The sequence below is a fragment of the Cryptotermes secundus genome, unplaced genomic scaffold (genome assembly GCF_002891405.2).
Source record: "Cryptotermes secundus unplaced genomic scaffold, Csec_1.0 scaffold968, whole genome shotgun sequence".
Taxonomy (NCBI): domain Eukaryota; kingdom Metazoa; phylum Arthropoda; class Insecta; order Blattodea; family Kalotermitidae; genus Cryptotermes; species Cryptotermes secundus.
The window spans coordinates 729,693-755,804 of NW_019719376.1; the positions used below are offsets into that span (position 1 = coordinate 729,693).

The 26,112-nt window shown below is 38.1% G+C and overlaps 1 protein-coding gene across 2 annotated transcripts in view; it reads right to left on the bottom strand.

Moving 5' to 3' along the window:
• The window catches only part of LOC111865704, a 265,440-nt gene that overhangs the window by 13,062 nt on the left and 226,266 nt on the right, over window positions 1–26,112 (bottom strand). For both annotated transcript variants that reach the window (XM_023853933.2, XM_023853941.2), the window contains exons 47-59: window positions 25,389–25,521; window positions 24,194–24,364; window positions 19,486–19,723; window positions 16,568–16,780; window positions 14,699–14,854; window positions 12,017–12,137; window positions 11,135–11,200; window positions 9,613–9,803; window positions 6,455–6,628; window positions 6,031–6,182; window positions 3,146–3,457; window positions 2,647–2,797; window positions 2,356–2,554 (exon numbers count right to left, since the gene is read on the bottom strand). In XM_023853933.2, the coding sequence (XP_023709701.1) occupies window positions 2,356–2,554; window positions 2,647–2,797; window positions 3,146–3,457; window positions 6,031–6,182; window positions 6,455–6,628; window positions 9,613–9,803; window positions 11,135–11,200; window positions 12,017–12,137; window positions 14,699–14,854; window positions 16,568–16,780; window positions 19,486–19,723; window positions 24,194–24,364; window positions 25,389–25,521 (2,277 nt within the window). The remainder of the gene's footprint in view (window positions 1–2,355; window positions 2,555–2,646; window positions 2,798–3,145; window positions 3,458–6,030; window positions 6,183–6,454; window positions 6,629–9,612; window positions 9,804–11,134; window positions 11,201–12,016; window positions 12,138–14,698; window positions 14,855–16,567; window positions 16,781–19,485; window positions 19,724–24,193; window positions 24,365–25,388; window positions 25,522–26,112) is intronic.

Sequence of the window (26,112 nt, forward strand, 5' to 3'; positions counted from 1 at the left end):
TTTCTACAACAGACTCTTAATAGGCAAAACTGAACAATTTCCTTCTGGCACTTAAAGCTTAAAAAGTACATCATATTTTTCTAAAAAAGATGGCTCTCTCATTTTATGTTCATAATAGATTATTTCATAGCAGAAACTTCTCTGTAATGTTAGTGAATATACTGGACTTAATCTGATGGTTGAAGTTTTGGCAAATGCTGAAGTGTAATCCTTCTTTTAAGTCAAGCACCTGTGTCTTTATACATAAGATTCCAGAAAATAAAATGGAAGTAACTGTGAAGGGAAATAACGGTAAACTATAAGTTAGTGCTAGACAGTACTTCAAAACAAACAGTTGCCACTGCAAGGAGCAGTGACTATGTACAAATTATATTATTATATATATTAAGAAATTAGATTTTATATGACTATATTAAGAGTCTTGGTGGTCTCTTGATCATGTATGTAATTTTATATGTTAGTTTGATATATGGAATGTATTGTTGTACATTAGTCTTGTTGTACTGAGTATTTAAAATTTTGACGATGATGACTATCTGATTATGTATGTACGTGGTGTGTTCAAAAAGTATCGAACCTTTGGTCGGGAGAAATATATTTATTGATTTGGAGGTACAAAACCTTAATCCCCTTCAGAGTAGTCTCCTTGGTAATGCACACACATCTCCCAGTGCTTCCGCCATTGTTGGAAACACTTCTGGAACGCATCTTTTGGAATGGTGATCAGCTGGGCCATCACATTCCACATGATGTCTTCTCTTGACTCAAATCGGGTTCCTTTCAGCAGCATTTTCAGCTTGGGAAATAGCCAAAAGTCACATGGAGCCATGTCGGGGGAGTGGGGAGCCTGACGAACCACAGGGATGTTGTGTTTGGCAACGAAAGTCTGAATCAGATGCACAGAATGGGCGGGTGCGTTATCATGGTGGAGCTGGCAAGATTTTGCTTCCCATAGATCCACTCGTTGGCGATGCACATCATCGCGAAGGCGACGAAGGACCTCCTGGTAGTATTCCTTTGTGATGGTTTGGCCTTGTGGTGCGTACTCATGATGCACAACCCCACAGGAGTCAAAGAAAACGGCCAACATGACCTTGACATTGCAGCAGACCTGCCGTGCTTTTTTTGGCCTCAGGGATGTCGGATGTTTCCACTGTGACGACTGCATCTTGGTTTCCGGGTCGTACCCATAAACCCACGACTCACCGCCTGTGATCACGGTGTTCAGAAAGTTGGGGTTACTGTTTGCATTGTCCAGCATGTACTGTGCAATTTCCAGATGGCGTTGCTTCTGCTCCATTGTTAGCAGTTTCGCTACAAATTTCGCGGACACTCTCCTCATGCCCAAATCCTCGGTCAAAATTCAATGTACTGATCCAATGCTTACCCCTATCTCGTTCGCAAGTTCTCGGACTGTGATACGATGGTCCTCCATGACCAAAGTCCGCACTTGCTCGATGACATTCTCATTTCGGCTTCTTGAGGGTCTGCCTGAACGCGGATCGCTGTCCACTGATGTGCGGCCATCTTTCAAGCGGTTGTACACTCCTTTATCCGTGAGTTGCTCATGGCATCGTCCCCAAAAGCCTGTTGAATCTTGCGAATCGTTTCCACTTGGGTATCACCAAGCTTTTGGCAAAATTTGATGCAATATCGCTGCTCATGTTGTTCCGTCATTTTACACCTTACTGGAATCCGACGAGCGCTCACTACACGTCCTCACTCATAGGCCAACTGCCAGCAACTGATGCTTTCTGCGGGAGGGAAAAAATTCATGACTGCGCATGAATGTCCCCTCCACATCTCCACCAAAGGGAGTCTCCCGCGCTTCATTGGTTTACATGGGAAAAAAGAAGGTTCAATACTTTTTGAACACATCACGTATATTCATATCTTATATTGTATTGCTGACTTGTTCTATATCTGAGGCAGATGCCTCCATGGATTTTGTAGAACTGTAAATATATGAATGAATGAATATATATGCAGTGGTACTGAAACTACAGGTAAAGGTAAAGTTGTCCCTGTGCCTAACTACTTAAGCACTATAACATGAAAGCATATGGGGGAGTGACTATACAAATCCACATTTTTTTTACCTCAGCACTAGCCGGAGATGAGTGGTCAGCTTCACGCCCAGGCCACTTTACCCCTGGGGAAAGAGCCCCCAGTAACCTTTGGATAGGAGGTTGGGTGGATCCCAGAGCCAGTCCAGACGACTTTTGAAAAGAGAAAATTCTTTACCCTACCAGGACTCTGAGTCCAACCCCTTAGTTGTCCAGCCCATACCTAGTTGCTATACTGACTACACTACCCCGGCTCCCCCTGAAACTACAGAGCAGGATGAAAACTAACCTAACACAAATCATCCAAACGAGGAGTACGATGATAATGATGAAGATAACTGCTCCAGCAATACCACCAGCAATATATGCAAACTCTGACTTCTCCTGGCAGTGTTTGCCTGTGAAACTTCCAATGCAGCGGCAAGATGGCTGTCCTCTAGAGTCTTTCACACATGTACCCTCATTGTCACAGTAGCCGGTACATACATCTGTAAAAAGTTAATGTTGCATCACATTTGTCACAAACAGTAATACAAAAATATACACTGTTTGCATATCAGTAGCAACATATCTGCCATACCTGTACACACTTTCCCTGTCCCATTATAGCCTGGTTTGCATTCACACTTGAAGTCACTTGTCTCAGGAACCAACAAGCAATAAGCATTGGGGTCACAGTGCATGCCTGGTCCATTCATTTCACATGGATTACTGCACTCTGATTTGCTCGTCTATAACAAATTTAATAAAATCAACCACTTCAGTTCTCTGGAATATCATTATGCAAAAAACCAGGGAAACTTCAGAACCAACTTAATAAAAAGAAAATAGATTATGATCATGTTACAGTTGCATGCATTTAAAAAGCGTATGCATTTAGATCAGTTTATTTGGTCATTAATGTTGCTATTTTGTTACTTCTCTCTCACTGGCTGATTTACTGGAAGAAGAGGTCACTCCAAACTGAACAAGTATAAAACTAATGTTTTATTAGATCACTGATTACTGCCAATAGCTAACTCTTGACCTTGCTACACGTAAGACCTGCATTTTAGTGAAATTTCACAAGACATACATACCGCAGCTGTACCCTTAGTGCTGGTGTTTGGTGGACAAGGTATACATGTTGTTTGTTGTGGATCAGGCTGATATGATCCTTTCTTGCATGGAATGCAACTGTTCTGTGTACCATTCAAGAATGTTCCAGGCTGACACACTGGTAATGTGCATTCCTCCACAGCTGCAGCTCCGGGTCTGTGTGTAGTGCGACCAGTTGGACATCCCTGACAAGCTGCCTGTACACCCATGGTTCTGTACGTTCCTCGAGGACATGGTTCACATTTTCCTTCTACTCCTAACTGTCTTCCAGAACCACATTCATCACGACATTCCTGCAAAGTGTGCAATGATTTAAATAACATTAATATATCCCCTAGAGGAAAGTATGTTTTAAAGTACCCTTTGAATTTAACATAACATTCTAACAGATCTACTGAGCAAACTGGTATAGCAATAATGTTCTAGATTTGTATCCAGGAGGTGCTTGCTTTAAATCTCAGATAGGACACCAGCTATCCTGACTAAGATTTGTACTGATTTTCCAATCCCTCAAAGTAAATTTCAGGACAGTGCCTTAATTAGGCCATGACCACTTCCTTCTAAATCTTTTCCACTTGATTATTCACCAATCATCTTACCATTTAATGTTATATAATCTACACACTGACAATACCATAAAATAAATAACAAAGAAACAAGAACTAACATAGCTGACAAGACACGCAGCGCAACACACAACAGGAGAGAACACAACCCACCAGCTCAAACACATATACGCTTTGAGAAGACTCATATATTAACAACATAAGCAACAACAGAAGACACTGATTTCCTCACCTAATAATTTTAACACCTGACGATGACCACATTGGTCGAAACATGTGGTGATGGACTTTTAAACTTAGAAGTGAAAAACTTTTAATACATTTCATAGAACACAGTGTTACACATGAGACTGTAACAAACTAATTGACACTTCCAGCAGGAGTTTTAAAAAATCCCAACGTCTTGCAAAGAACAGAGACTGGTGATGAAGATTTAGGTCTTCCACTGTAGACCAGAAACAAATTACTGAAATCTACAATGGAGAAGTCCTAATTTTCTTAGATCAATAGTAGTGTCAGTATCAAAATCAAAGGTTACAAATATGCTGATCTGCTTCTTTTATATCAAAGAAATCACCCACTATGAGTTTGTTCCTCCAAAACATACATTCAACTAGGAATTGAACTTTCAAGTTTTGGAACGTTTACACATGGCTTTTTTATCATAACAATCAATGGTCCTTCCAACACAACAATTTTCTTACCAAATATGAAGTACTGGGTTGAAAAATCCACCAGACCCAATTGACTTTGTCCTGCATGACTCTTCCATGTTTCGTAAGTTAGAAATTTTGAAAAGAACTCATCCTACGAGGGTCATACTGCAAGTCATGAGCAACAATTTTTTGTAAAGTAACATGCTTTATTATTGATAAACCAAATACACCACCTCAATCTACAGACCTTCTTTATTTTTCCACATAATTGCCACTTCTTTGTACACATTTCTTCCAGCGTTTTGGGAGTTTGAAAATTCCACTTCTGTAAAATTCCGTTCCAGCCATCTGAAGACAATGACGCACTGCTTTCTGAATTGCCTCCCTTGTCTCAAAACGTTGTCCACGCAGCTGATCCTTCACAAATCCGAAAAGATGGTAGTCGAAGGGTGCCAGATCGGGGATATAGGAGGGCTGTGGAAGAACTTCCTGCCCCATCTTTGCAATTACTTCCAATGTGAGGCACGCCATATGGGGGCGAGCGTTGACATGCAGGATGATGATGTTTCGTCCCAGACGTTTATCGCACAATGCACGATGGAGCTTATGCAGAGTCTGCACATAACAAGCAGCATTGATGGTTTGCCCAGGTTCCAGGAATTCAGCCAGAATAAACCCCTCTGCATCCCAGAAGACCGTGCCCATCACCTTCACAGCTGATGGCACTGTCTTTGCCTTCTTTTTTGATGGAGAATGCAAATGGTGCCATTCCATACTCTGCCATTTTGTTCCAGGCTCAAAATGGTGAAACCAGCTTTTGTCACCTGTCACGGTGCAGAGCAAAAAATCATCGCCTTTGTGTCGATATCTCTGCAGCAGTTCTGAGGTGATGGCTTTTCGCTGACCTTTGTGGTCTTCGGTCAATAACCGTGGGACTCAACAAGCACAAACTTTCCTATAGCCCAAGCTTTCAATCATCTCCTGTATTGCACTGTGTCCTGTTCCAAGTTTTTGGGCTATTGTGTCCACGGTCACACGCCTGTCACCTTGAATGATCTCATCCACTCTTTCCTTGTTGCATTCAGTTGAGGCTGTTCGAGGACCACCGTTACGAGGCTCATCTTTGATGCTGGTGTTCCCATCTTTAAAATGTTTCACCCATCTTCGAACACTGCTCGCACCCATGCACACACTTCCATAAGCAGGCTGAAGTCTCTGGTGAATTACTGCAGCAGGGATTTCCTTTTTCACAAGAAATTCGATGACAGCATGCTGGCGAAATGGCATATGGTTGTCGGCCATTTTGTTAGGAGTGATACTGGTCACATGATGTAAGCTATTGACGTCACAAGACACTCAAGGTTAACACAACAGCTGGTTCTACCTACCACCATACTCTCTTTCGTCTGCTGATCCCAGGTTGCACGCAAAAAAAAGTTGCTCATGACTTTCAGTATGACATGAAGAAATTCAAAGCAATGTGATGACAGTATCAAAGGATTTTTGGAAAATAATATCCAGCAATGTTTCCAAGCATGCAGAGACCTCGGAATGTACAGTACATATAAGGTAGTAGTTATTGAGTAGTTATTGACAATCACACTCACATGACAGCACACATGTGCACACACAAAATAATATTACCTCTGGTGATACAGCTTCAGTAGTTCTAGTGGTCTTCCCAAGCCCACAAAGCAAACAGCTGAAGCTACCCTCATTTGGCTGGTAGAAACCATGACCACAGCTTCTACATAACCCTGTCTCATCATCAAAGTACTTTCCTGCTGGACAACGTTCTGTAACCAGAAAAGCAAATGTTGAGATGCTAAGAATAGTCAGTAACATAAGTTTATCACAATTATGTTGAACATCATCCATTGTCTAAAACATATTTAATATTCATAATGTTTTGGTAGTCTGTGTATTCCCATCCTCAGATTATGGATTGCCATTATACTGAGTGATTTTTTAAAAATGATACAATGAATCAGCCACTGTCAAGGCCCTTTATTAGTGGGTAATACTTCATTTTAATGCTTAATCCTTTAAAATGAGTTTAACCACATACCTTTACAATCACTTGCACTTCTGGCACCTGGAGCAATTGTGACACCTTGCCGACCTGCGATGAGTGGACAGAGAGAACACTGCAGCTGTCCAGATTCACTTTGGTAGGTACCAAGAGGGCATGGCTCACATATTTGATGCTGTTCATCATAGTATGTTCCCACAGCACAAGGTACTATAAATAACAAAAATATAAATATCTAGAAAGGTTATGATGTTGAACAGAACGAAGTCATAAAATGCATACAATTTTATAAAGGAGGCAAGACAAAAATAGTAATTCCAGTTTTGTGTTACAGTTTTGAGAAGAGTTTCTCCATTGAAGAAAAGTATGCACAATCATTTGTAATATCTGAGAAACATCTATATCCTGAGAAATTATTCATTATTAATAATAAATAAAATCAAATATAAAAATAAATATTATTACTGACACTATTCATGTAAAAACTGGAAATATATATTATACTGAGATCACTGCATAGAACATTATATGAACCATAAAATAAGATTAGGAACATTACCGAGTACCAAATTTACAAGATTGCATATATGTTTGTATCACCAATGCAGATATAAATCATTCATTGATCTCTATATGGCATTATAGTTACCATATGTATTGCTGATGTCTAAATATCTGGTCAAATGTCAGAAATATAGGCCTTTTCGGGCACACATACTGTGTTCTAAATGATGGAAATATGTTCCAGTTGCCCATGCACTTAAACACTTTATCCATTTATTAACGCTTACCTTTTAAATTTTAGAAACTACTGACCGAGATTCCCATGTTATTAAATGGGAACAGGAATTTTACCTCTCTTCAAACTTGCATATTTTAGAGAAAAATTGGAATACACACAATAATCTACTGGTATGTAAAATGTACAAATGATAAAGTAGTTACTTATCATATCTGCAGAAAATAAGATCAATGGTAAAGTTTGGTAGTTCACAATAAGCAGAGATTGTGATTTGAATCAGAATAGCAGGATTATTCTGAACATTTTTCACATCCCATGTTATACATTTAATGATGTCTCCTAGTCACTACTGTCTCTTCCAGTACGTAGAATGAATGCAGAATGACTTACGATAATTTGGTAAAATTTAAACGAGACTATTTGATAACAGAAGAGGAATGCATACAGGGTTTTGGTGGGAAAGCTAAAAGGAAAGAGACCACTAGACAGACCTAGACATAGGTGGGAGGATAGTATTAAAATGGTTCTGAAGAAATAATATGGAGAGATGTGAACTTGATTTATCTGGAGGATCATGATAAGAACCTGTCTCAGTGATAACTGGCTTCTCAAGGAGGACTAGGCTCCATGGACTTAGTTTGCTGATACACATAAACTCTGTGATTTTAATTCACAAGCAAGCTATACCGACCAAGCGACTGCCGCTTGTCGGCGAACTTTAGTGCCAACTTTTGCGGATAGAGGGTGTCGCGTGGTCGGCGCAACGAATCCCCACAGTCATTAATTTTGGTTTTCTAGACCGGAGCCACTATTTCCTTGAAATAGCTCCTCAATTATCATCATGAGGCTGAGTGGACCCTCTTCCAGACCCACTACTTCTCAGAAAAAAACTGATAGTGCCGGGAATCGAACATGGACTTCTGGATCTGTACCCAGGAACGCTGATAACTAGACCAGAGAGGTGGTCTTATACACATAAAAGGAAAGTATTGTGCATGTCAAATTAATAATGTTATAATCAGATAACAATATTTAGCAAGTTACACTTGACATGCATGCAGAAACACTCATATGTATTCATGTACATTATCTGTTACTGCTGTCTGATTTTAACCAAATTTGGAATGGGCTGACAAATTTTTGTGACATTCTGCAATACAAATTTCATGAAAATCAGCAGTTCTGAAGTTGTTACCTGCAGAAAAATGGATGGACAGGCATGTAAAAGCTAACAGCTACATTTTCACAACTTTTCACTGAAAATTGAACAAAAAATATCCCTCCTTATGTAAACTGGTGAAAATTTCTTATTTCTTGTAATCCTTTTGCTACCAACCTCCTGCATGTTCATTGCAATAAATCTAGATCTACCAGACCAAATTAACAGAGTTGTGATATTCAAGATAAGGCCCTGTATGCTTCATTATGAAAAGTCATTTGAAATCACTAATGAAGATGAAGATTGGAAAATATGTTGCAATAGCATGCTACAGAACAGGATTTTTTAACATGCCAAATTCGGATTGGCCAAAAAACCACATAAAACAGGAAGAAAGCATCCAGGTTCATCTTTTGCTTCAAGATTTATAGCAAAACAAAACAAACTCCGTGGCCTGTCGTCCACAAGCAAATTATACCGACTGAGCAACCGCCGCTTGTCGGCAAGGTGAGTGCCAACTTTAGTGGATATAGAGTGTCCCATTGTCAGTGCAACAGATCCCCAAGGCAGTTAATATCGGTTTTCTAGACCGGAGCCGGTATTTCCTTTATATAGCTACTCAATTATCCTCACAAGGCTAAGTGGACCCTGTTCCAAGCTCACTACTTCTCAGAAAATCTGGTATTGCCACGAATCAAATCCAGGAACTCTGACCACTATACGACAGAGGTGGTCCAAGGTTTGTAGCATGTTATTTAATTATATTTATGTAATAAACACAGAATTTTTAACATAAAATGACTGCATAGTGGTATGAACAAATTTACAGACTTCACTATATGAATCCTCAATATATGAAGTTTTGGTGTAATAAAATTTGGACTTATTACTGTTATGCTATAATATATAATAATTACATTATCAGTTAACTTTAAAATGTAAGCATTCCACATATTATTAAATAACTGACTTTAAAGAAAAGAAACTAATAATTTGACTTTGTTTATATGGCATAAAAAAGGTAAGTACTGTTTTCAGTAAGAAGTGTTAAGTTTACAATATAACTGATATGTAAGGGAAGTTGTCAAGATTTTATGGTGGGAAATATGTTACAAAGGTTATGAATGCATCCCTATAGTATTAAAGTTAGAATTATTCAATATGCGAACAAAGCTTTGTGAATGCGTTCTCCTCATATATCAAGTTTTACTGTATTATGATGGCATTAAGAATGTTTTTTTCCACAAAATATGGACAATTATCAGAATTTCCTGAGGGCCAAAGTCAACTTACCACAGTCAGGAGCCATTACTACTTGTCCTATTGGACAAGCATAGTCTGACTTCAGCTGAAGTGATGCTGGATCAGGCATGGTGTTGGGCAATATATCATGAACATCAAATTGATCCTCTTCTAGAATCAGTTTCTCAAGGAGACGCTGCACGCTGGATCGCTCATTTGAATTGGAATTTATTACAGGGTCACTGAAGGGAAGATATTGGAATGTAATCAGTTTAGTATGAGTATTATTTATGTAAAACAAGACTGTAATACACAGAATTACTGGGTTTTTGGACTTTTTCCATTATCCGGAATTCTAGGTAATAGAATATACAACATTTTGGAAACTGGATCTGTTTCCGTTTTCAGGTGAGGAAGAAGACACCTACTCAGTTGGACCCGTTAGAAACAGCTAATCTCAATCACATCCAGTAATTGACCGAAATGTTGTGTCTTCTATTACCTAGAATTCTGGATGATGGAAAAAGTCCAAAAACTCAGTAATTCTGTGTCATCAACCATCATCAGAACCCTTTAGAATTTCCAAGATTGTAACAGCGTATAATGTGTACTTAACAGGTGCATTCAGCGGAAGGAATATTAAAGGAAATAATTATGACTACAATGAGCTCTTATAATAAATAAACATTAAATTTACATGTAACTATTTACTGTTATGATGAAAGTATAAGGGGTGGGCCTTCTCAGCCCCTGCACCATGACCTACAGTGATCTATTGTGCTTTACTGTTATGATACTCTGACTTGTAAGAAGTCACAACTATACACGCCTACTAAATGAATAAAGAATTACAGGAATGATGTGCAGGGGAGCAGAGGTAAAGTTCCAGTCTTTTTTAACCTTCAACACTAGACAGAGATTAGTGGAGAGCCACATATGCCTTTCACTCTACCCTTCAGGAAATAACACTTGATACTGATTGCGTAAGCGGCTGGGTGGGCTCTGAAGCAGTCTGGATACAGCAGCAAAATGTTCCGTATTGACATATACATGGTCTTCAATGTATGATGCTTTGAACATCAATGAATTGTGATTATTTGTATAATGTAAGAACCTGTACAATTAAAAAACTAACAAGAGCGAAGTTTTGCTTCACGCAAATATTTTTGCACATAGAAATTAACATTTGAAGCAAACCTAATTTCACAAGTTCAGTTCTGCACCTGAACATGCTTAGACACAAATACAAATGATGTCTGAACCAAAATATAATCTAAACATCAACCTTCCTGTTGAAATGACCTGGCTATGTGGACAGTATGCCTGCAGATAAGCCCAAATAGCAATGGCTATTTTGTATAAGGTTATCATAGTAACCAGTTAATAACACAAATAAAATTCTTATTTACTTATAGAATGAGATCAGAAGAATGAAGCAACTTCATCAACAAATCAGAAATGCAGCAACCTTATTCTACTATACTACAAAGTACAACATTCTTGCTCTACAGTCTTTCGTGTGAGCCTTCTGCCAAAAAAATGAAGGTTAATAGATGAAACAGAATGAGCTTACTTGACAGCTGGGAAGGAGATTTCCACATTGTAAGTGTCACTGGCCTGGCGAGCTTGTCTACCCAGCCTAGGGAAAGTCAAGAATAGCATCACATGCAGTGCCATTCAAAATTATCAATGCACAAACTACAAATGTTTCCAAAAACATGGAGGTGCATATACTAGGTGCAAACTATTCATTCAAAGTGTGCTACTATACTGTTGCAGGCAACAGTGAATATATCTTTTCATGCTTCTATATTACATTAAAAATGTGAGTGCAAATCTAAATCAATTGAAGAAAAGATAGACAAATAAATAGATATTTATACTACATAACTTTACAGTACCTGTGCTTCTAGTACACTACATATTCATTCAATTAAGATAGGGTAATTTCAGTTTCATTATATCTACAGATAGGGTAATCTAATTTTTTTCTTACAGTATGCAAGTCATTAACTGTTTTCTTACACTATGAAATTTTTAAAAATTAGTGCTCCAGCATAACAAAAATAACCTGCACAGTCACATATTTCTGACCATTTTGGTTAGCATAATAACTAGACTTATGGGGTGATATATTTCAGAAACTTTAATCTTTATAACATGAGATACTTTGGCTACTATCTAATGACATATTATTGTGTCAGTTGTAGGCCATTACAGACATTTTCTGAAAATGTGAATATTATTTTAATTTCTAGTTCTACAATTTGCCAATAGGTATGTTAGCCATTGCTTAAAATATAATTTTACATTCCTGTTAACACATGACCTCAAAATGCTTCATGTCGACAGTTATGTTCAAGATTTAAAAAATTCAATTAAAAAATGTGATGCAAAGCTCCAACCACTACAGTGCAAGCAATACTGAAAAATACCATGATTAAGTGATCCTTACTTGTCCACAGGGAAGCTGGCATTTAAGACATATCTTCCTTCTGGTTCCTCAATCTGTCTTGTAGACCGAGAGCGATGGTCACATTTCACATCAATGTTCAGATCTTTGCACTCTTGAGTACCTGACAAATTATAATTAAATCACAAAAATTATTTGCCCAATAAAATATATGATTCACTATTAATAGTATTTAATTTGAAAGATACAGTCTTTGAAGACATACTCCTTTAATTTAAAACAGTTGTAAAATAATTAAATATAGTGGTTTACAACAATCCCTTCTTCAGTCTGTGTTTGTATAACTTGCCCTCAACTGTATGATCAGAATCAAAATGATGCTCATGTTGAGGTTTCCATAACTCTGTATCTTACAGAGTTACAGTGTATGAAGTCCAGAATCATATGTCCTGCATGGAAATTATATATTGTGACATGTTGCACAAAGGAGAACCCCCCCCCCAACCAGCAGTGACGCGGCGGGTGAGTCAGCGCTCCCCTCCCCCTCCCCCGCTCGGTAACGTAACGGTGACGCAACAGGATTGCGAGAGACGACGGTGGTAACAGCGGTTACTACCGCTAGCGTTACTAGCAACACAGCGCCAGGCAACAAGGGTGCTTATTACGTGGCCGTTTTCTGTATGGTCCGATCGAGGCTACATGAGGCGCAGCGAAGGCTATTCACAGTGAGTCAGTTAGTCCTGGAGCTACCTACGAGTCAGTCCTCGAGCTACTCCCGAGTTAGTTCCGAGTTAGCCAGCAACTAGTCAGTTGTATTCTGGCATTTGGACTGTACTAATTGTGATACTGCAGATAGCAGTAATCGTAAATCTGTAATTTGGGTGATTGTAAGAGCGGATGTGAAATAAAATTCGCTATATAAAATACGGCGTGAAGTTATTTGTCGCGTTATACGCCCAATACGCAACAATATTATACTGGTTACACAGGTGTTCCTTGCATATATGATAGTCTTCAATTTATTATTTTAGGTTATATAAGTATTCAATAAGTTGACATAAACCTGAACTAAAAGACATATTAGTGAAAACCTATACAAACACAAATACCCAGACGTTTCACACGAGCATATTTATTTTATGACAGTTAAATGCATTTTACCTTGCCACAGTTGCAGAGGTTTATAACACATTCAAAATATTATGGTGAATTATTATTAAACATTAGAACATGAACAAATTTCCTCAGTTAAATGGAAAATAATTAGTATTAAACAAAGCCTGTAAAGTATTCAAATGGAACGGTTATAATAAAGTTCATCCAACCAACAAAACGTTACAATTTTGAATGCATGATGTAGTCACATAATTTTCTTTTTAACGCCTTCACTTATGGTCTGTTCACTTTCCTGGACGTTGCAGTCTGGAAAGAAGTGTGGAAACCATTTCTGTGATAGCAGCACACATAAGGCAAGATGCTATATTTTCTTTCAATAATAGGGTCACAATGAAGATGAAAAGATATCAGGGAAACACAGAGCTTAACATGGACTCAAAAGCAGAATTGGGTGCTGCAATTCCTCACATTCATCAAGTTTACGATTTTGTAAGAAATGAGAAAACATGAATGTATGTAGTAAAATGTATGTTGGACATAAGATCTTATGCATGAGCATCTAATGCCTTAACTTCAGACAACCTAATCCACATTAAAAACTTAAAACTCTCCAACAAGTAAAGCAGTAGATTATATAAACCCATGACCTTGAAATTAAATTTCACTCTTCCTTCTGCTTTTTAAGTATGATGCTACAGGTCTCTTAATGTATGAATAGAACAACAAAATGTGACTTCTCCAAAAGATTAATGGCGAAACTAAATTTATGTGCCATATTTAGTATCATGAATTTCTGGGTTGTAACTTGTACTTGAATTTATAAAGCACTTACTAAATAAATATTATCAACAGTACCAAATGACACAAGATTAACAGTACAATTAAAATGCATTTCATGAAGCACATTCTAAAATTAAATGAAGAAAAGAGTATGGATTTACAAATTTTACCAAAAGCAGGTGAATCTGGGAATAGTATGTTGAAAAAATATGAATATAAAATAATCACCCAAAGTGCTGCTTTGCAGATATTTTAAAAATAGAAACATCTTGTTTCCTAGCTTCTGTAACAGGCCAAGTGCATCCAATATTAGGAGGGAGCAGGAGAAGGAGGAGGACAAGGATAATGATAATGGTCCAGTTTAAATCTTAGTAACTGTGTACAAGCTGTAGTAGCATAGTCAGTATAGTGAATGGCTATGGGCTGGATGACTGAGGGTTCAGAGTTCAAGTCCTGGTGGGGTCAAGAATTTTCTCTTCTTGAAGTCTTCCAGACACGCTCTGGGGTCCACTCAACCTATCCAATAGTTACTGTGGGCTGTTTCCCCAGGGGTAAAACGGCCAGGGCGTGAAGCTGACCATTCACCTCCAGCTAGAGCCAAGGTCAAGAAAATGTGACTCTATACATCCACTCCAACATATGCCTTTATGGCGCAGTGCTTATTTTGTTAAACACAGGGACAACTTTACTTTTTACTAGTATTTTATAAGAACTTTAATTCCAGAAACATTTTAGGTTAAGTAAATAAAATGTTTATAGAGTTCAGTGAAATTTTTTCCAAAACTTTAAACATTAGACATGCCATAAAATATCAGGATTAAAACAAACCTTCAACAGAGTAGGAGCAGAAATTCCAGTCACGGTTGAGAGCATTAACTGCACTGCGTACCTTCTGCCGCAAAACACCTTGACCAGCACTGTTACACAGCACAGAACTAGGGAACAACATGCTGATCTTGAAAACTCTCTGGGCTGACTTAGATGCTGTAATTATACAATAGAGCAACAGTATTACACATTTGGAAGCCACTGGAAAAATTATATGCAAACATTGACAGCTACACATGTGACAAGGAAATATCTTACTCGCAGAATGCTTACAATACTGAATATTTACTTTATTTTAGCATCATGAGGCAGAACATTGGCATTAAAAATTATTACCTGACATTGGCTCAAATTTGTTGGAAATAGTGCAAAGGAACCTCACCCTAAATCCCCCACACTCAAAAATCAGTCAAATGAAAAACCAAACATCATTAATTGTCCTGATACAGGATCGACTTTGTGTGGTGTCACATATATTCAACATGAAAGAAAGACCTCTACTAAATGTATGCCCTCCAATTGGATAATCTGCTTTGGTATAAACTCACATTTTCATATTTACCATACTAATATAAGCTTCTTAAACAGAGTTGTATCACAGTATGGATGGAATATATTTCCAGAAATGTAAGTACTGTACATTGGGATTTGTATGTACAAAATATTTTTATTTCAGGAATTCATAAACACTGTTGGAAAGAATGATTTTTGTAACAGTATTAAAATAACATTACAGAATTCTGAAGTTCGTTATCCTTCTGTTTTTATTAGACAATTTTAGCAATTATAGTTGTGACAATACATACAGTTCTTCAGTACTACACCTTTATCATTTAAATTGCTAGTTTTAAAATCAAATTGCCCATCCCATCTTTTAAGTCAACACATTCTATGTTATAGATTAAACTACAAGTAAACACTAACCAACTTGACTATTTACATGGTATTGTCACAGGTTTGTGCCAAGATACAGGGTTCAGATTGATGACTGAATTTATGGGGCTCTTATTGCTCTTAACTACAACCAATTATGACACTTTTGTTATTCTTCATGATCTCCAAATAACTACAGTACTTCGCAAGTCTGTCCACTCTGCTATATTTTCACATACTTATTGCTTCATGACAGCTTCCTATAACCACCACCCTCCCTATTAATTCTGTGCTCAACAGCTTCCATTCTTGATGGATCCCATTCAACCGCTCCCCACTTTGGGTTTGGTTCACGTTTGAGTGTAATAAACTGCTACTGGCCCTTACCAGTACAGTCATACTTGTTTTCTGGTCCCATGGGGCGTATGACCATATTTTTCTCTTTCATAACTCTGAGAGTCATGCAACTCTGGATCTTACTGGTTCTCCTTACATAGATTTGGCATGGACTGACTAAATATTAAAAATTCGCTTAGTGGGGGGTGGAGTCTAACTGGGTCCACTCAGCATGGCAGACACTGATTGGCCTATTTTAGCATGCCCCAGGTGATTATGATGGAGAATTTGGTGGAATGAAGATTGGCAGGGGAAATCAAAGTACTCGGAGAAAACCCACCCCAGCTCCACTTTGTCCACCACAAATCTCACTCGACCAGACCCAGGATCGAACCTGGGCTGCCGCGGTGGGAATCTAGCAACTAACTGCTTGAGCTATGTCGCGGCCATGGCATGGACTGATAGTCACATGCATATTCATTGCCATGGTAGCATGTTTCAACAAACCACTACATAGCAATGGATGCTTCCATGACACTTTTCTGACTCCAAAATTCTGACTTTTAGGTCTCTTGTACATTAAGAATATAATGTATTTGGGATGAGAGAATGAGAATTGGTAACTATTTTTACCTTTGATTAAGAAGGAATTATACTTACCAGTACATGCAGGATAAACAAGAGGTAGATTTGGATCATTTGTTGGGCGCCAGAAACCTTCTGCATCACATGTATAGAATTTAGGAACTGTCTGTGAGAACCGAAGTCCTGGATTGCAAGCAATTTCACACACCTTAAACTGCCCTCCTGAGCCCCAGTCCTTACACATTTGTGTCCCTCCAATTGGATCAGAAAGCTCAGGACAAAATTCAGCTGAAAGTAAAGTTTCTCTAATAAGTGTGAGGAACATATCTTATAAAATAATAAGAAATTCTTGGAAGAACTAATTGCCTACTTTCCCTCCACTGTAATTTGAATATTTGATAAAAAAAACTTTAATATACAGGGCGTTCAAGCAAGGAGGAAACTTCGCAATACCTCTGACCGGGCCCAATATTCCTCACACATTGCTGCTGTTAACTGCCGATACCGGAATGAGTCATTAACACTGATAAATGTGCACACTCTCGCTAGCATGGAGTGGATGGAATGTTTCTCCGCGACTATTCCCTCACATCAGTTTCTGTACATGCACACATTATAAGAATACTGTAAAAATATAACACAAATTTGCCTTGCTTTATAACAGATTCTGAAAGGGACCCCCTTGATTGCAAACATGCCTTGCATCACATAAATAAATTATGCAACACTTTCTGAAGTTGGTACACAGTATTTGAACTAATTACACTTGTTATTTCATTCTGCAGAGCTTCAGTGGTGTGAGGATTATTCTTGTAGAATTTTCCCTTTAGGTTTCCCCAAAGACAAAAATCACAAAAACTGAGATCTTGGGATCTGGGAGGCCACCGTCTCCTGCTGATTATTCTGTCTTCAAATACTTCCTGTATTGCGACCATGGATGCATTAATCGTATGTGCCATAGGGTTGTCTTGCTGAAAATACCCATATTGTCTTTTTTCAGCAGTCAGCTGTTTGAAGAACGGATTCAGAATATCATTAACATAGTGGTCAGAGTTCACGGTTTCGTGAAAAAATAAGGGGGCCCAATAATTCACTGCAGACTTACAGCACACCACACACCCACCTTTTCACTAGGTAATGGCACTTGCTGCATAGCGTGAGGATTTTCATCGCTCCATATTCTTGCATTTTATGAATTGACATGACCACTAACGTGAAACCATGCTTCATCAGTCATGAACTGAAGCTGTGGATCCATGATTCCATCGTGCACATTTTGCAGCAGCCAGTTGCAAAAACGAATTCTTGTGCATAATCTAGTTGTTTCATCTCACGTACAACTGTCATTTTATAAGGGCAAAATCTGATAAATTTTGTGACTGTGAAAGCAGATCCTGGTGAAACATCGGTTTCCTGTGTTAAGCGTCTTAAAGATTTTCGAGCACTGATCTGTAGTTGTGCCTCAATATCCTGAAATGTTTCTTCAGTCAGCACAATCCTCTTCGATTGCTTCTTTATATCACACATTGAACCTGTGGCCCGCCACTTTTTCACAAACTTGGATACACATGACTTTGTGGGAACTGGCGAATTAGGTTATTTAGGAGGAAACTTACAGATACATTGTTTGAAAGTTTTTTCCTTGCAAAAGTTTTGACAAAAAACTCACGCTCTTCAATAGTGAACTTCATTTCAGCATAAATGTTGACTGCCTATCGACATCTCTAACACAGACTGACTATTAATGTGACTTAACTGCAGTGGTAAGATCACGCCACCCAATGGCGAGCGTTTATCGGCGCTAATGACTCATTCTGCTATCAATGGTTACAGCAGCAAACTGTGAGGAATGTTGGGCCCAGTCAGCAGTGTTGTAAAGTTTCCTCCTTGATTAAACAAAGTGTATATCCATAATGAAGAAAAAAACACAATTTTAGAGGCTTTAGTTTTCATATTACTGAATGGAGTGGTTTATGAAATACACCATTCAGATGGTCTCAGGTGGCATTATATTATATATTTTGGCATCTCGCTGTATTGAGGTATCATCCTTTTGCTATAGCAAAAAGGATGATCAGGTGGCATGATATATATATATCAAGTTTCATGACTATCGATTTGGAATTCAAGGAATATTAAGGTTATTTATTACCTTATGCCATTGTGATGGGCTCAGGTGCCATACCAAGTTTCAAAAAGATTACTTTAGGAATTCAAATTTGTTAGGGGAATACATATATAGACACACAGACATGCAGAGAACAAGAAGTTCTTATAAGTCTACTTCCATTTTAAAAAATAAGGAAAGTAGGCTAAAAGTACAGAAATGTTTTCATTTTTCAAAATTATAATAGAGTTAAGTGATATAATAAATTTCTAACAGACACAAATATATCTCAGTCTTTTTAGAAATGCAACTGAATATGAAAAAATGTTCAAATATACCTGCAGTTTTTTTTCATCAGTTCCATTTCATTAATAAATTATAAACAGTTCAGCCCTTTTACATAGGATGACCAGATTACTTTAACATTTGAAACTTTAAATTAAATATCAGGTTTCTCAATGAAATATTTCAAAATGGACAACTGACCCACATTGAAAATTATAATGAATATCAGCCCTTTGACATATCACTTAAATTTATCTCATTCACACAGCAGAAATCAGTCCATTCAAACTCTCTTTAAATGCTGTGGTTTGTAGCAATTTTCTTTATTGACTATACACCATCCAGACAAATACCAGAACAATAGCTCAAATTTGGACCTGACCAGTTCCTTGAACATTCTTTGCAATTCAGTAATCATCCTGCTATTTGCCACTATACCCTCTGAGCTACTTAGATTATCATTAAATAAATAAAAATAAATAAATAGATAAATTATATTACAGGCCCTTCATATTGCAGATATAATATACCACAAACACACTCTTCCTATGGAGCATAGAAAGTGAATTAAAATTACTATTTAATATTACTGCCAACTTACCAAGCATGTAGACTTTGAATGAACATGTCGCTGAATTTCCGGCTCTGTCATAGGCCACGTAAGCCACTGTGTATGTTCCCCACATAAGTGTTTGACCAGGATAATGGTTGTCTTTTCTTTCTATACGGACAACTCCCACATTGTCATTGAAAATGGGTTCATCCCACCTAACTATTGCTGAACCATTTTTAGCAATAACCCAGAGATCACCAGGGCAGTACTCAACAACTGGTGCCACCTGTAAGAGACAGCTTAGCATCTGTATAGAGGTTCAATTAGAGAGAAACCTAGGACATTTGGAATAAAAACAATATTTTTTATTGTGAATGATTAAGAAAGATTAATTTGTTTATGCTGTCTTTGTCAGTTATCATGGCATAATATATTAAATGACGGTTTTATTGTATTTAGGAGTCAGTATAGAGATGGACTGCAGACTGCAAGGTTGAGGTTCAATTCCCAGCCGGGGGATGATGTATCTCTTCTCTACTGTGTCTGAGGCTCACCCAGCCTCCTGTCCAGTAGGTACCATAGTCTGTTTCTGCAGGGGTAAAGTGGCGGGGGGGGGGAGGNAACACTCGCCTACATCTAGTGCCAAAGTCAAGACTGGTGCTGCTATACCTCCATTCCCCTGTATGACTTCATGGCATAGTGCTTAATTAATGAAACACAGGGACAGTTATGTCCATGATTTATTTCAACAGTCTTCCAGTGCATACACTCATCTATCTCCTCCTCTCACTCGCACTACATGTTTCGGCACAAAAGTGCCATCTTCAGGTGCTTATTCGATTTACGCTAACAGTTATGCCTCTTCTTTTTTTGTATTTACATATCTGCACTTATATTAAAAGTTTAAGGATAATGAAAGGTTAGTGACAGATATTTCATACTCTTACAACATTTAGAAATTATCACTCTAATGTAGAATAATACAGAAGAAAATGTTTGAAAACCTTTATCATATTCTTGGAAATCTGATCAATGGATTTTACCTAGATACTGTTGCAGTACCCTTAGTTTTAACTTGATTCTGTATTAGAAATCTGGTTAATTATTTCATCTTACTGAGGCAGATTATTCAGCCAAATGCTCAATACTAAATATTGAATGTAAAAAGAAATATTGCAGATAATTTTCCAAGCTTTGTTAATATTAAAAGTATAGTATAAGCAGATCAGAACTACCCTTCTACATATAACAGTAAATGAAAGAGTGTGTAAGAAGTTAAAAAGAGGTAAATTTGTGCCTATGTTCAATTAGCATCACACCATGAAAATGCATGGGAGACTGAAGGTACGGCACTAAGCATCCTTAACCACGGTACTCGACAGAGGTGAGCAGTCAGCATCACACCTTGAACGCCTTACCTCTATGAAAGAGCCCCTAGTATCCATTTGGTATGGGCTGGATGGGTTCCAGAGTGATTTGGACATTGTACAGAAGAGAAGTCTCTGCTCCTACCAGAAATCTAACTTTGTATCCTCATCACTAAACTGATTGAACTATCCCAGCTTGAAACATATTCATTGCACTTTGCCTAAATTAAATATTTTTTAGTCATTGTGGCCAAGACATGCCCATAGTTTTAAAATTTAACGTTCATACATTTATGGAATATAATATGGCATATTTGCTCAAAGCAAGAATTGTGGAGCCACAGAAACAGCTATTGCTAGGTAATGGCCATGTAAATCGATACAATGGGGTAACTGCTGGAAGCGGTGTTTGCTGTGCTGTCCATGCCGAGGCTATATAATTACGGCAAGCTGTCATTACTAGACAGGAGTCAGACTCTGCGAGTCATAGGAGGCGACAAAAAGGGACGTCTCAAATCTGAGACAAGAAAACATGGTCACAAGTACCAACGTACTCGGTCCCGAGAAAGACTGCGCTGGCAAAGACCAGCAGCATATACAAAAGACAGATCTGTCCTCTTGTCAGAGAGGGCACCCCACACACAAAAAAAAAAAAGACCATTACTGTCAAACAGTAATAAATATCTGATCATGAGTCCCAGATGGGACTCAACACCAAGACTTACTGACTGACTGACCGTCAGTTGCAATGTGATTTTGACTTTGACTTACAAGACAGTTTTTGAGACAGCAATTAGAAGGGTAGGAGGTTGGTGTGAGATGGCCATCAGCCTGCAAAGGATATGAGCTCAGAAGCAGGGGAACGTCCACTGTTAGAAGACATTATCAAGCAGAGCAGCAAAAACAATGATTGAGAACACTAATCTTAATGTGATAGTGATTTATGAAGCATAGGCATGGGCTATATGAGAATCCAATTAATCCGACTGCCAATCCAAACCAATCTATAGTCACTCAAATGCATAAAAACAGTTAAATTCAGCAATACTGATTTGTAATGGGACTACTCAGAAAAATGTATATTTGGAAGATGAGGTATAGGTTCTCTCACAGCTATACAAACAAATACTTTTAAAAGACTAACTAGACTTAAATTTCCTAACAATGCAGAGATGCTCTACAGACCAATTTTTCTGGTCTATCCGAGTTCTCAGTTCCATGCTAAAGTACATAACTATGTGATCTCTTCAAAAAGTTTTGGAATTCCTTTTTTTATACATTTTTCAGACATGCCTGCAGATGAGTGAGCCTTCTCACCTTTAAAGGACTCCACCCTTGCATTGATTCACCACTCCAAACACCATTGCCACTTTTGGAAACAGTCTTTGTATGCCTTTTTCAGGATCATGCGTAGCTCCGTCTGTGAATTTTCTGTTATCTCTTGCATTGTCTGAAATCACCGTTCTTTTGAAGTGGGTTTCAGTTTGGGAAATAAGAAAAAAGTCTGCCAGAGCCAGGTCAGGTGAGTAGGGTAGCTGGAGAAGCACAGTTGTGTTTGTGTAGGCCAGAAGGTCATGAATCAGTAGCATTGCATGAGCTGGCGCATTGTCAAGATGGAGTAACTAGGAATTGTTTCTCCACAACTGAGGTCTTTTTCTCCTCATATTTTCTCTTAGGCATTTCACCACGTCAGGATAATACCATCAATTCGCTGTTTGCCCACGACGTAGGAATTCATGATGCACCACACCCTCGATGTCAAGAAAAACTGTCAACATGGCTTTCACACTTGACATGACCTGGTGTGCTTCTTTCAGTCTCAGTGAATATTTTCCAGCACATTGTGAAGACTACATTTTCATTTCCATATCATATCCATAAACCAATGTCTCATCACTGGTTATAATTCTTTTCAGAAAGTTTTCATCCTTGCTAGCGTGATCCAGAAGCTCGTAACAGATGGCAATGCAACTGTCTCTCGGATCTTGTGTCAGAAATCATGGGACAAACTATGAAACTACACAATGCATTTCTAATAGTATGGATTGGATTGATATGGCTCTTGATAGGGACTGATGGAGGGATCTCATGAACATGGTAATGAACCTCTGGGTTCCATAAAATGCTGGGAAGTTCTTGAGTAGCTGCACAATTCACAGCTTCTCAAGAAGGGCTCAGTTCCATGAGTGAATGTCATGACATGATCCTATTGATATTGTAACGTGTTTACGTTACTGAAGACGCCGTAGAGATGGCTAATTGGTTTATTTAACAATCTACAAATAACGGCTACAATTAATTATCACACTATTACGGGTTTCCACACTTTACAAACCCTACAACAAAATCTCTTAACACAATCTTCACTTGTCTTCACGTACTAATAACGCGGGAGCTATACAAGTCTCCCTGAATTACACACTCCGAGTATAACTGTACTACCGCACTCACTATGTCTGGAAAGCACACGAAAAGTCTTCCGCTCACTGACTTCTTAAGTATCGCACCCTCACAGGCTGTTATGTTTCAACTGAACTGGTAGCTGCTGTGAAGTCCACTTATATAGCCTTGCGCTGTTGCTAGTGTGACGTGGCGTATAGCCTAGGACGCTGTTGCTAGTGTGATGTCACCGCTGTTGATTAGCATTGCGTAGTTGCCAGGTTACGGGGCTCGGCTATCTTCGGCTCCGCTCGGCTCTCTTCGGCTCCGCTCGTGACGTCACCGCGCGTTGCGCATTGCGGGGTGATTACTCACCTATTACGCGAGCGCTCAGTTACCGCTACGTGGAGCTGGGGCGGTAGGGATCAACATGTCACAATATGTTGCACTCCTCTGCTATTTCCCACATTGTCAAAGGATGATTAGAACTCACAATTTCATGAACTTGTGCAGCATGGGCATTGTCACATGGCATTGAATGCTGTCCCAAAAGCAGCGCATTGTGTCGACTAACGACCATCCTTAAATCACTTAAATCATTCATAACAGTGTGTACGGGCTCTTGCGCTGATCACCATAAACGTTTGTCATCATTTCATGAGTTCCACAAACGTTTTCCTTAGTCTGAAGCAAAATTTAATGTTAATACATTACTCATGAATATCAGCCATCTTGAATATCACAAAACACACTCTACATGCATGTGAACAAATAGCTCTAGGGTGATGACAGCAGGATGACATGGCAAAGAGGATGATAATTAGGAGCAATTCACTAGGCAGCACAACTTCCTCAACATTGCTAAGATGTCGAATTGGAGCACTATTTCAAAAGTTCAAAACTCTTTGAACAGACCACACACATTCAATACATAATAAATGTTCCAAGAGAATGCTGAATTCCATTTTTCCATTTGTGACTATGATACAAATATTGTGTTCATTCCTCACCTTGTCAACTTGCAGCTGTTCACAATGAGCCCCACCGTACCCTGCAAGACACACTCTTTGGCCACAGTAAGAAGGCACCACTCTTTCCACTCCACCTACTGTGTCATCATATCCAGCCCAAGTCAGGGTGAGACCACGGTAAAGCACAGGTTCTGTGCGGCAATCTCTAACCTATAATAAATATAATTCAAATGATACAATGTAGCTATATTTATACTCATATTTTATTTATATCCATTTCATGAAAAGCTCTCTAAGATTTGTAGCAATGATTCATCAACTATATGAACATATAACTATTATGTTGGATATTATCCATTGTCTGAAATATGTCCAATGCACAACACATTTTGGGAGCTGGTTCAATTCCTATTTTCACTACTCCAAGAAGTCGTACAGGAAGTGTATCGATAAAACATCACATATTTTGAGCCTCAAATGTAGATGCAGTGATTGATCAACTTCATGCTCTAAACCATGGGTTCCAAATTTTTTTTTTTTTGACCATGGGCCCATTACGATGTTTTTTCTTGGGGGGGGGGGCCAGATGAACCACATTTTAAATGAGTGAAATACTTCTAGAATTTTGAATAGAATGAGAACAAAAAATTTAGTCAATACTTATGCCCCATAACTTTGGAAATGAAAATAACAAAGACTTTACCATGAAAGCCACATGTTTACTTGTCCATAAATAAAAAATTACAATGCTGATTAAAAACCAACGTTTCAGAGATCTCATTCATTTCCGTTACCAGTATCAACCCTGATGATGGAGACAGAGGAGATCTCTGAAACCCTGGTTTCTTACTCAACATTGCGATGACTAATTTCCTGAGAAGACTTTAGCACATTTACTAGCTATGAAAGTTTCAAATCTTCCAAATTTTCATAACTTAACAAAAATAAAAACTGACCTATAGTATAATTATTAATAACTCTTTTGTAATAAAATATCAGTTCATGGCCTAGAACAGTAATATTATTCAAAACAATGACCTGAGCATCATAGTCCAACAGACCATTAATAAGAGGATGCACAGTGAATCCATGTAAGTGGCTATTAATATAGATATTATCTATTAAAGTACAAGAATTATAAGAAATATGTGAACTTACCTTTCAATGTTGTCCCTTAGTGTTACCTTCCCATTACCAATCAATTACAGTAATTTAATTCTGTAAGGTACAGTACCTGTTTTTGAATCTCATTTGTAACATCCAGTGCCCTTGCCCATATCTGTACTTTTGTCAAATGTCCCTGGAACCCCGATTGTGTGTATGCTTTAGGATTGTCACTGTTTGGTTTTCCAAGTGTTACCCAACCACTGTAAAATTAAAATAACCATAAAGAATTAGAATGAGATAATATGAGGCCTTTTTGCTATGTGTAATCCTGCCACTTTCCTACTTCTGTCTGCTGTAATAGTAAAGGAGGTTAACCTGATGATTCAGCACTAGTAAGAGAAGGTGTATACTCTAGTTTCATGTCCACTTGTGACTAATTGTTGTGCAAGCTTGACTGTGTGTTGGAAACTGTAAATTTACATTACAGTATCAATGTTTTTACAAGAATCTTATAACTCTACTAGGAAGAGTGTGAGGGAATTCATAAGAAGGTTTTCTAGAATTGAAATTTCCAACAGAAACACTGTTCAGAATCTTGTCAATAAAGGAAGAACAACTGATGTGATAACAGACAGGGAAGAAAGTCAACTTCAAGAATGAAAAGATGGAAAGTTGGACAGTACTGGAGTTCAACTTGAACATTCGCTTAGTAAATCTCTTAATCATCTTGCATAAAAAATAGAAGAATCAAAAGTGCCACAAGAACCGTTACAACACTGCTGAGACTACAACCTTACAAAACCTCAGTTGTGCACTGCCTGTGGTCACATGATTCAGAACTCAGACTTAAT